Here is a 12,384-nt window from a genome sequence, read left to right as displayed (position 1 = left end):
CAGAGAGAGACAAAGAGAGACAGAGAGAGAGACAGAGAGAGAGAGAGAGAGAGTGAAAGAGAGACACAGAGAGAGAGAGAGAGTGAAAGAGAGACAGAGAGAGAGAGAGTGAAAGAGAGACAGAGAGAGAGGCACAGAGAGAGAGACAGGGACAGAGAGACAGAGACAGAGAGAGACAAAGAGAGAGAGAGAGAGAGAGACAGAGAAAGAGAGAGTGAAAGAGAGAGAGAGAGAGAGAGAGAGAGAGAGGGACAGAGAGAGAGTGAAAGAGAGACAGAGAGATAGATCCACGTGCAGTCTGTATACTACAACCAGAAGGGACAGAGCAGAACAGAGGAGGAGACACTAGCCAGTCTTTAGCATAAACATTTGTTGAGCCATCATCTCTATCATGTGACTGGGTTACAGCCATCATCTCTATCATGTGACTGGGTTAGAGCCATCATATCTATCATGGGACTGGGTTAGAGCCATCATATCTATCATGGGACTGGGTTAGAGCCATCATATCTATCATGTGACTGGGTTAGAGCCATCATATCTATCATGTGACTGGGTTAGAGCCATCATATCTATCATGTGACTGGGTTAGAGCCATCATATCTATCATGGGACTGGGTTAGAGCCATCATATCTATCATGTGACTGGGTTAGAGCCATCATATCTATCATGTGACTGGGTTAGAGCCATCATATCTATCATGTGACTGGGTTAGAGCCATCATATCTATCATGGGACTGGGTTAGAGCCATCATATCTATCATGTGACTGGGTTAGAGCCATCATATCTATCATGGGACTGGGTTAGAGCCATCATATCTATCATGGGACTGGGTTAGAGCCATCATATCTATCATGGGACTGGGTTAGAGCCATCATATCTATCATGGGACTGGGTTAGTTGGCCGTTGGAATAAGGGTATATACCATCTGGTATGGCTTTACTGTGGGCATGGAATATGTGTTTATGTTGTAAAGGGGAGGGCCTGTAGGATCTTTGGAGGTCAAGTCCTGATATTGTTGTCTGGGTGTCAGAACATGGCTACCTACACCCGCTTTCAGCAATAGTTGTACACGTTTTACTCCACAGGAGGCTGCTGAGGGGAGGACAGCTCATAATAATGGCTGGAACGGAGCGAATGGAATGGCATCAAACGCATGGAAACCAAGTGTCTGATTCATTTGATACCATTTCACTCATTCTGCTCCAGCCATTACCCCGAGCCCGTCCTCCTCAATTAAGGTGCCACCAACCTCCTTTGTTTTACTCCTTCCTCTCTCACTGCATGACAGCTGAATACAAAAGACAGTAAAACAATCACATAAAAAGTGTATATGAACTTGAAACAATGACTAAAAAGGCACAGTACTGAGTTGATGGCGCATTATTAGGCCGACCACAATCAGGATCCGTGTAGTGAAAGGACTATTGCCACACACTGTTTCTCCAGAGTCTATACCACAGTACATTTGACGGTGGAGTGCGCAGATTTTAAGATGTTACGTTCTAAAAAAGTTTAACTTGTGCATTTATTGTTACTTGTCTTTTGTTTATGCTGAAATGGAAAATAAATTCAGCATTTCCTGTTTTTTGCAGTCACCTTGGTGGAGGTGTTGCTTTCTTGTTGTCAATGTGGTCGGTTGATGACGTTGCTTTGACATTGACATGAATAGAAGAAGCCTACAGTGCTGCTGGGTAACAGAATGTCCTTCCCTGCGATGGGGAAATGTCCTTTGTCACCGGCAGTACAGCAAGAGGACGGTTGAGAGAGAGAATTGACTGACTCCGTGACTCTTTAGGGACTAGCCTATAGGAGACAGACAGACAGGGAGAGGTCATGCGACTACAGTACAGTACATGTTCATACAATCAATAGAATAACATCCTTCATTAGAAGGAGTGACGTGATGTTTTAACATTCGTTTGGTTGTCACACCAGACCCTCTGTCCTACAGTATGTAATTCACAAAGGTTCCTGGGAAGGAATGAGAATGATGTCATTTCCCAATCAGCTGGCATGTTGATCCTCTAGTTTACACCAAACTGTCAATAAATCCCCCATTGGAAACAACAGATATTTACAGTTGATTTTTATGTACTTACAGTAGGTCTACAATAGGGCATGCTGTCTACAGCAGTGGAGGCTGGTGGGAGGAGCTATAGGAGGACGGGCTCATTGTAATGGCTGGAATGGAATACATGGAACGGAGTCAAAAATGTGGTTTCCATGTTTGATGTGTTTTAAACGGTTCCATTTATTCCATTCCAGCCATTACAATGAGCCCGTCCTCCTATAGCTCCTCCCACCAGCCTCCACTGGTCTACAGTAGGCCTGCCATACACAGTTAACTGAGAGTAGTCTATGACCCTCCACCCTTATGGCACACTGCAAACCCACAGAACTCTGGGGGAAAAAAGCTGTGTGTGAATGACGTGAGCTCACAGCTAGTCTAATGGACCTTGACCCTCCCAGCCTTTCTGAGAGAGAGAACAAGGGGCCATCCCTACGCCCTGTTGCGCCACACTTCCATGCATGCCTGTGGTAATCGCTAACAGATGTCAGGACTCTTCCTGCTTCAGAGGGTTAGAAGGTTACGATGGGTACAGAGGAGGACTAGGGGACAGAGTTCAGCAGCCACTGTGTGCGTGTGTGTGCCCTTATGTCAGTAAGTGAGGCATGTGTTTGTGCAGTCATGTGTATATTTCTGTGCGTGTGAGTGTGTGTGTCAGAGAGATAATAGAAGCATGTGTGGGAGTATGTGAGACTCTGTCTCGCTCTGTATCTGTGTGTGTGTGTGTTGTGTGTGTGTGTGTGTGTGTGTGTGTGTGTGTGTGTGTGTGTGTGTGTGTGTGTGTGTGTGTGTGTATCAAAACAAGGTGTGCAGGGGGAACAGAAATGACTGTTGTGGTGGGCCGGGCGACTGCAGGCTGACTTCGGTCGTCAGTTGAGCAGTGTTTCCTCCGACAAATTGGTGCAGCTGGCTTCCGGGTTAGGGGCGGGCGGTTGGTAAGAAATGTGGTTTGGCGGATCATGTTTCGGAGGATGCATGACTCGACCTTCGCCTCTCCCGAGCCTGTTATGGAGTTGCAGCGACGAGACAATATTGTAATTGGATGGCAAATGGATATCATGAAATTGGGGAGGAAAACAGGGTAAAATACTATAAAAAGAGATGCTGTTGCTAAATTGGGCTCCTGAGTGGTGCAGTGGTCTAAGACACTGCATCTCAGTGCAAGAAGGGTCACTGCAATCCCTGGTTCGAATCCAGGCTGCATTACATCTGGCTGTGGTTGGGAGTCCCATAAGGCGGTACACAATTGTCCCAGCGTCATCTGGGTTTGGCTGTCATTGTAAATAATAATTTGTTCTTAACTGATTTTCCTAGTTAAATTAAGGATCAATACCTGCACATGATGAGTATGTACACTACTGTTTAAATGTTGGGGGTCACTTAGAAATGTCCTTGTTTTTAAAAGAAAAACACATTCTTTGTCCATTAAAATAACATCTAATTAATCAGAAATACAGTGTAGACATTGTTAATGTTGTAAATTACTATTGTAGCTGGAAATGGCAGATTTTCTATGAAATATCTACATAGGCGTACAGAGGCCCATTATCAGCAACCATCACTCCTGTGTTCCAATGGCACATTGTGTTAGCTAATCAAAGTGTATAATTTTAAAAGGCTAATTGATCACTAGAAAACCTTTCTGCAATTATGTTAGAAAACTGTTGTTCTGATTAAAGAAGCAATAAAACTGGCCTTCTTTAGACGAGTTGAGTATCTGGAGCATCAGCATTTGTGGGCTCGATTACAGGCTCAAAATGGCCAGAAACAAATACCTTTCTTCTGAAACTTGTCAGCTTGTCAGTATATTCTTGTTCTGAGAAATGAAGGCTATTCCATGCTAGAAATTGCCAAGAAACTGAAGATCTTGTACAACGCTGTGTACTACTCCCTTCACAGAACAGCGCAAACTGGCTCCAACCAGAATAGGAAAACGAGTGTGAGGCCCCGGTGCACAACTGAGCAAGAGGACAAGTACATTAGAGTGTCTAGTTTGAGAAACAGATGCTCACAAGTTCTCAACTGGCAGCTTTATTAATAGTACCTGCAGGTTGGTGGCACCTTAATTGGGGAGGACGGGCTCTTGGTAATGACTAGAGCGGAATAAGTGGAATGGTATCAAATACATCAAACAAGGGGCAAAACTTTCAATGGGGACAGAAGGGACATGTCCCCTCCACATTCTGAAATTGGATATTTGTTCCCCCGTTTTATCATTGGAATGTGATACAAAACGGACGCCTCCAAGAGGTTGGGTAGGCTGTTTGGAGTGTCTATCCGACTGGATTAAAAAATATATGTATTAAAAAAATGTCCCTCCCACTTCTAAAACAAAAGTTGCACCACTGCATCAAACATGTTGTTTTCAAGTGTTTGATGCCATTCCATTTGCTCCCTTGGAGACATTATTATGAGCCGTCCTCCCCTCAGCAGCCTCCACTGACCAAGGCCTGTATTTATAAAGTGTCACAGAGTACATGTGCTGATCCTCATCCATGTCCATCTTATTAATTATGATCTAAAAGGCTAAACTGATCCTAGATCCTTTCTCTTAATCAAATGATAGACTGTTGAGTTTCATGTTACAGTAACAGCAGGACAGGTCAACCCACGTCAACAGCAGCAGGTCATGTTATTATGTCACCAGGACAACACATTATGTCATCACCAGGCTGTCTGTCCTCCCTCCCTGTTCCTGAGTTGCATTGATGGGTGTGGCATTCACCAGTCACCACCTTGGACTCTATTCGATCCGTATTAGAGATATTCAGCGTTAAAGCGTGATTGAAATGTAAATGAAATATTCGCGTTAGCGGAAACTACGTTCACGGTAAACGCTGCCTATGTCGGCTCAATCGGGAATTACCTTTACATTTATATCGCGCAATCTGTAACGATTCAGTGATGCAGATTGAATAGAGCCCATTCTCTTATCCTGCAGCGTTGCTACATAATCAGCAAAGTACAGTAGAGTTGACTACTATAGTGTTAGTAAATAACAGGTGTATGTTTACCATGATCTCATGTTAGATCCCTTGTCCAGAGTCCATTAGAACTCCACCTAAAAAACAAATTGACAACTCATGTGACGAATACAATATCCCTGTATAAATCCCAAACAATATGGACATTTACAGTCTACGAATAGCTTTCCTATCAGTATGTACTTAGATATTTAAAGTGCACATATAAAAGGAATTGACTCCAGTCTTGTCCACGTATGAACGCTATCGAAACACTAGCAGTGGTTCAGTAATAAAGTATGCAATGGCGCCCTCTATTGGAGAAAAGGTATACTCAACCAACCTGTTTTCACAGCGGCATTTATCAGGGAAAGGCATGTGATTACAAATGTCCAAATTTCAATTACAAAACAGGAGTGAGTAGTCAACAGAGTTGACAAGAGACAGATCTTCTTATTGTGAACCAAGAGTAGTCTAATGCTCGGAGAACAAGGACGACCACTGCCAACTAACATACAAGATATACAGCCTCAGCTCAGATTGTTCCAGTTAGACATGACTTTCAAAGATAATTATTAGTGGGCTGCTATACATTTTCTTTTGGTGGGTTTTAAGATGACTCACCATCTTTATTCATCCACTGTTCCAGGTCTTCCATCTCCAGCTCCAACACAGAGGGGACATCATCCTCAAACATGGGCCTGGAAAACAGCCAACATCGTCAGCCCGTCATATTACTGTTTTGACATTTGAAAAATGACAAAATAAAGGGACTAAAATGAAGAGAGTGTAGAGGGGGGGAAAATACAAACATCCACTGTTGAGGTATAAAGACAATCCAAAACAGTTGAGGGGTTTCTCACACGGTGTACTGGTCTCAAATTAAACTCCTTAGGAATAAGCTGTTTTTCACTGATTTCCACCCAAAACTGTTCGTATTTGAATAAGCACTGTCCTTCCCTCCAATAGAGTTTGACATGATTTTCTACTCGAGGCCATTTGAGTGGTAGTATTGCTGATTCTCACAAGAGGGCGCTCTCGTCATTGATTATAGTTTTCTGTCAATGCTCATCATGGACACATGATTGGCTTAGAGAGAGAGAGAGAGAGAGAGAGAGAGAGAGAGAGAGAGAGAGAGAGAGAGAGAGAGAGAGAGAGAGAGAGAGAGAGAGAGAGAGAGCATTCATGTGCAGTGTAAAGTTTTGACAGGAGATCGTATTTGACGGTTATTTCCTTTATGTTAGTCTTTCTCTTACACTAAAGATACCTTAGTCATACCGTACATTCTCACGTGGAGGCTGGTTACCAGGGACAGGGTGTCATGTCATAGCAGGAGGAACTTGAGCTTTGCCATATTTCTGCTGAAATGCTCTTTCATAAGCTCTCAGGCTAAGGTGTAAACACTTCGATTCACACATGACTATATATTTTATGTCAGATATGAGAGACTGGTGCGTGTGTGTTTGTGTGAAACAACTTGTTGAGGAAAAGAGCACACGTGCACGCACGCACACACACACACACACACACACACACACACACACACACACACACACACACCACACAGAGACACACACACACACACACACACACACACACACACACACACACACACACACACACACACACACACACACACACACACACACAGAGAGAGACACACACACACACACACACACACACACACACACACAGACACACACACACACACACACACACACACACACACACACACACACACACACACACACACACCCACCCACAGAGACAGAGAGACACACACACACAGAGCACACACACACACGCCTGTTTCAAACTCCTCAACGTCTTTCTTTCTATACAGGAAATAACAAACAGAGGCGAGAAAGGGTGAGGTCAAAATCATACCAAGAGAAACAGATTTACTGCCATACACGAATTTAAGTGCCTGCAACTTAAAATGTATAGAGAGCACAGTTAAGAGCAGTAGCCTAGATACAGTGCATTCGGAAAGCATTCAGACCCCTTGACTTTTTACACATTTTGTTATCCTACCGCCTTGTTCTAAAATGGATTAAATAGTTTTGTCCCTTCATCAATCTGCACACAATACCCCATAACGACAAAGCAAAAACAGTTTTTTAGACATCTTTGCAAATGTATAAAAAATATCACATTCACATAAGTATTCAGACCCTTTACTCAGTACTTTGTTGAAACACCTTTGGCAGTGATTACAGCCTTGAGTCTTTTTGGGTATGACGCTACAAGCTTGGCACAACTGTATTTGGGGATTTTTAGGTCTCTCCAGAGATATTCGATCGGGTTTAAGTCTGGGCTCTGGCTGGGCCACTCAAGGACATTCAGACTTGTCCCAAAGCCACTCCTGCATTGTCTTGGCTGTGCGCTTAGGGTCATTGTCCGTGCGCTTAGGGTCATTGTCCTGTTGGAAGGTGAACCTTCGCCCCAGTCTGAGGTCCTGAGCACTCTGCAGCAGGTTTTTATCAAGGATCTCTCTGTACTTTCCTCCGTTCATCTTTCCCTCGATCCTGACTAGTCTTCCAGTCCCTGCCGCTGAAAAACATCCCCACAGCATGATGCTGCCACCACCATGCTTCACCGTAGGGATGGTGCCAGGTTTCCTCCAGACATGACACTTAGCATTCAGGCCAAAGAGTTCAATCTTGGTTTCATTAGACCAGAGAATCCTTTTTATTATGGTCTGAGAGTCCTATAGGTACTGTTTGGCAAACTCCAAATGGGCTATCATGTGCCTTTTACTGAGGAGTGACTTCTGTCTGGCCACTCTACCATAAAGGTCTGGTTGGTGGAGCGCTGCAGATATGGATGTTCTTCTGGAAACTTCTCCCATCTCCACAGATGAACTATGGAGCTCTGTCAGAGTGACTATTGGGTTCTTGGTCACCTCCCTGACATTGGCCCCTCTCCCATGATCGCTCAGTTTGGCCGAGCGGCCAGCTCTAGGAAGAGTCTTGGTGGATCCAAACCTCTTCCATTTAAGAATCTATTTAGTGTTTTTTTTTAGGTTTACAGTTTTGGACCCTTGTGTATTAGGCAGTAAGTGAAACTCACTACACATTAGAACAGTTTACATTATTTATTTCTGCTGTGTTCTTGTGGACCTTCGATGCTTTTCCAAATCATGTCCAATCAATTGAGTTTACCACAGGTGGACTCCAATAAAGTTGTAGAAACATCTCAAGGATGATTAATGGAAACAGGATGCACCTGAGCTCGACTTCGAGTCTCATAGCAAAGGGTCTGAATACTTATGTAAATAAGGTATTTCTGTTCTTTGCAAAAATGTCTAAAAACCTGTTTGCACCTTGTCATTATGTGGTATTGATTGTAGATTGATGAGGGAAATAATTGTATATTTTAGAATAAGGCTGTAATATAACAAAATGTGGAAAAAGTCAAGGGGTCTGAATACTTTCCGAATGCACTGTATAACTCATACTTACATTGGAACTTTTTCTGTGTCATCGCTACCATGCAAATATTTATCCTCTTCTACATGATCTGGAATAGGAAACCATCATTATAGCCAACATCGTGCACCGTCTAATAAAGTCATGTCAAAGTACATTAACAATATCCACTCATACATTGTATACTGTATTGTGGTTGAGTACACAACTGTAGGCCTACACACTATTCTAAATAAGTGTGCACAAAGCTAAACATACCCCAACTCAGAGTTGTTTTTCACGTCATAGTGGTGTAAAGTACCCATGCAATGAAATGGACGACTGAATTGTACAGTACATCTAGTCACAAGCAGATCTGTCATGGTGTATGAGAATGGGGACATGGCACTTTCATCATGTGGACATATTTCCGGCTATAGCACAGTTCTCATGACTTACCAGAATTGCTCTTTCCTTTCCGATTCCATCTGCGGTTGATTATGACTACTCCCACTACCATGGCGATTATCACGACCACCAGCACAACAGGAACCATGACGAAGGTGAGACTCAGACTGTCCTCCAGTGGTGCTTCAGAGGATTGATGATCCTCCCCTGGAAGAGGAACCATCATGGTGGGAAACTGAGCGTGCTGCTATAGATGTAACACCAGCTTGTCTGCAATGTTTCTGCAATTATTTTCACCATCTCAATAATCGTTTCTAACACACGGTTTTCTTAAACACTCCATCAGTTTTGTAATTTGTGTTCAATCAATCAATCAAATCAACCAAGTTTATAAAGCCCCTTTTACATCAGCAGTTGTCACAAAGTACTGATGTACTGATGTAATATACCTTCTAAATTGACACCTGGACTGAACCCAGAACCAGCTTCAGCTTCAGTCTCATATCCCTCTGAAATGACATGAAATGAAATGAGAAACCAGAGGGCCTTTTTGTTGTTGCCATGCAAGGTTCTGATGGAAATCAGGTAATGGAATTGTGTTATGGAGACAGGTGTAATCTCACCTGAAGGACTCTCAGATGATAGGTATGAGTCTGGTGTAGGGGTAGCATCACTTACAGGTGGGATCACTGGGGACATTGAGAAAAGCATCAACACAAGCACAACTAATCCCAAACCCGTTGGAAAGGGACAGTTTTGAGCTATTGCCACCAGGGACAGTTATGAGCTATTGCCACCAGGGACAGTTATGAGCTATTGCCACCAGGGACAGTTATGAGCTATTGTCACCAGGGACAGTTATGAGCTATTGTCACCAGGGACAGTTATGAGCTATTGCCACCAGGGACAGTTATGAGCTATTGCCACCAGGGACAGTTATGAGCTATTGCCACCAGGGACAGTTATGAGCTATTGCCACCAGGGACAGTTATGAGCTATTGCCACCAGGGACAGTTATGAGCTATTGCCACCAGGGACAGTTATGAGCTATTGTCACCAGGGACAGTTATGAGCTATTGTCACCAGGGACAGTTATGAGCTATTGCCACCAGGGACAGTTATGAGCTATTGCCACCAGGGACAGTTATGAGCTATTGCCACCAGGGACAGTTATGAGCTATTGTCACCAGGGACAGTTATGAGCTATTGCCACCAGGGACAGTTATGAGCTATTGTCACCAGGGACAGTTATGAGCTATTGCCACCAGGGACAGTTATGAGCTATTGTCACCAGGGACAGTTATGAGCTATTGCCACCAGGGACAGTTATGAGCTATTGTCACCAGGGACAGTTATGAGCTATTGCCACCAGGGACAGTTATGAGCTATTGCCACCAGGGACAGTTATGAGCTATTGCCACCAGGGACAGTTATGAGCTATTGCCACCAGGTTGTGTTGGAGGAGCATGCGCATGGGGGGAGCAGATAACAGCTAAAGCTCACCTGAGAACCCGGCATAACTTTCTGTTTGTGTTTCTTCAACAGTACTTGTGTCCTCTTCACCCTGGCAGAACACTGCAATGAATGAAAGAGTCCATGGTTAAGCAACATAGGGCCAGGGGGTTTTCATTATAACACCACCTGACCTCAAGCCTACGGTATAACGAGAGCCAAGAGTTTTCCCGGGTCACTTGGCCAGGAAAGAAGTCATCACCCTTGTTTTATGCAATTTAGAATATTGGGGATTCATAGAAAACCCACGAAAGACTCCACTATGTGCAAACTACACTGTGTCAGACAGTGTGATACTGTTTCCCAGAAAAATGAGTTTAAACAGTCATCAGATCTTTGGATGTGAATCAGTTTGGGCCTGTCAGTAGTGTACCTGGTTGAGAGCTGTGACCTTAATCATGTTTAACTAAATGGGCCTATGTATCATACACTCCTACAAAAAAGGGTTCCAAAAGCGTTCTTCAGCTGTCCCCATAGGCAAACCCTTTTTGGTTTCAGGTAGAACCCTTTTTGGTTACAGGTAGTACCCCTTTGGGGTCCATGTAGAACCCTCTGTAGCTGGAACCAAAAGTGTTCTACTTGGAACCAAAAAGGGTTCTTCAAAGGGTTCTCCTATGGGGACAGCCTGATAACCCTTTTAGGTTCTAGATAGCACCTTTCTTTGTGTAGGTTAACCCCGGACATTCCAAGGACCATCACAGACACATCTTACTGTAAATGTTTGGGCATGTACAGTGTAATTCAAAATGAATGTGTTGAGGAGACATGGACATGGCATTAAAAACCCTTTCAAATGAACGTATCCCTTGGTTACCAGCCAGTGGATACAGTGATAAAGGCAAGGCACATATACTGGCAGTAGACTCTATGACTCTTTCAACTCAAAAGAAGTATCACACAGATGGAGATAACGTGCACCACAGAGGGAACAAACTGTGCCATTAGAACCTGGGTAATGCCATTGCGAAAAATGTTCTGTTAATGGTTCTCCTACTGACAAAACACAATGTTCTCGTTCTTTTGGTGGAGATGGATCTTTTGAAATGAAACAGGAACATCAACTGACATGTGACAGGGATGTACAAAGACAATAACATCCGTTTGAATAGAAGTGAACAAGCTCTCGGAGAGCTATTCAAATATTCAACTTCAGAAAGCATTGTGAAGCCACTCAAAGGCACATGTAACCATACAGCAGCCATTACTCAGGTACAGTGTGTGAGACCTACTGGATAGAATACCATGTAGTCAAAAGGCCTAGAACTTTCACTATCTCTTCATAAAACGTGTCCACACATATTTCAGCAGCCACCACCCGCCAATATCAACCACATTTCAGCAGACTATTACATTCTCAGGCAAACTGGGAAAAAGAAGAAGAACAGGAAGGACACCAATAGAAAACAGACAAGTAATGAAAGTGGGAGAGTAGAGAAAGCCATGAAAGCTCTGTTTCCAATGAGCAGTAAGGGCAAATCATCTTTACTATCCACAGTCCACACCTACCAGTCCCCGCCAGGCAGGCTGTCAGAGCCAGCAGCAACATGATCGACGATGGGGTCATTTCCCTGTGGCCTCTCCTCCCTCTCGTCCTTGTGTTACCATGGACAGGAGCAGCAGCAGACATAGTGACATTGTGTGGTGGTGGTGCCCATTTCCTTCTGCCTACTAATGTCTGTCACGGCATCCTACTTCCTGATTCAGGGCTGTTTTTGACTCACCTAGAGACTCACCGAGAGGAGGAGGAGAGAGAGAATGAGAGGGAGGGAGGGAGGGAGGGAGGGAGGGAGGGAGGGAGGGAGGGGAGAGAGAAACCTAAAGAGTACACAGCCACATAGCTACACACACCCAGCTGGATCACTCTTGCGGATGTGATGCAATTAACTGTGTGCTTGTAGCCACAAGCCTGGCAGCTCCACTGCTCTCTGCTGAAGCAAATTCCTCCCAGTTAAGGTATTCAAGCACTCGGGGCATACCAAAGAGAAGACAAGAGCACAGCAAACTTACTAAATGGGGG

At 44.0% G+C, this 12,384-nt stretch overlaps 1 protein-coding gene across 4 annotated transcripts; it reads right to left on the bottom strand.

Annotated features, from left to right (window-relative positions):
• Positions 1 to 701: 701 nt before the first annotated feature.
• LOC112232033 (transmembrane protein 154) lies at positions 702 to 12,101 on the bottom strand. Of its 4 annotated transcripts, none has more exons than XM_024398838.2 (9): positions 11,874 to 12,098; positions 10,359 to 10,430; positions 9,479 to 9,544; positions 9,305 to 9,364; positions 8,907 to 9,062; positions 8,502 to 8,559; positions 5,662 to 5,738; positions 5,089 to 5,135; positions 702 to 1,809 (listed from the first exon to the last, which is right to left on the bottom strand). In XM_024398838.2, the coding sequence occupies exons 1-8, from the start codon at positions 11,992 to 11,994 to the stop codon at positions 5,101 to 5,103; spliced, it is 645 nt and encodes a 214-aa protein (XP_024254606.2). In that variant the 5' UTR covers positions 11,995 to 12,098; the 3' UTR covers positions 702 to 1,809; positions 5,089 to 5,100. The 4 variants fall into 4 exon arrangements, with proteins under 4 accessions (XP_024254606.2, XP_024254607.2, XP_024254608.1 ...); XM_042311990.1 differs by lacking the exon at positions 702 to 1,809 and adding an exon at positions 2,806 to 3,076 and having other exon boundaries at positions 11,874 to 12,099; XM_024398839.2 differs by lacking the exon at positions 5,089 to 5,135 and having other exon boundaries at positions 11,874 to 12,099.
• Positions 12,102 to 12,384: the final 283 nt, after the last annotated feature.

The sequence above is a fragment of the Oncorhynchus tshawytscha genome, linkage group LG34 (assembly GCF_018296145.1).
Source record: "Oncorhynchus tshawytscha isolate Ot180627B linkage group LG34, Otsh_v2.0, whole genome shotgun sequence".
NCBI classification, from domain to species: Eukaryota; Metazoa; Chordata; class Actinopteri; order Salmoniformes; family Salmonidae; genus Oncorhynchus; species Oncorhynchus tshawytscha.
This window is presented reverse-complemented; position numbering and strand designations above follow the sequence as displayed.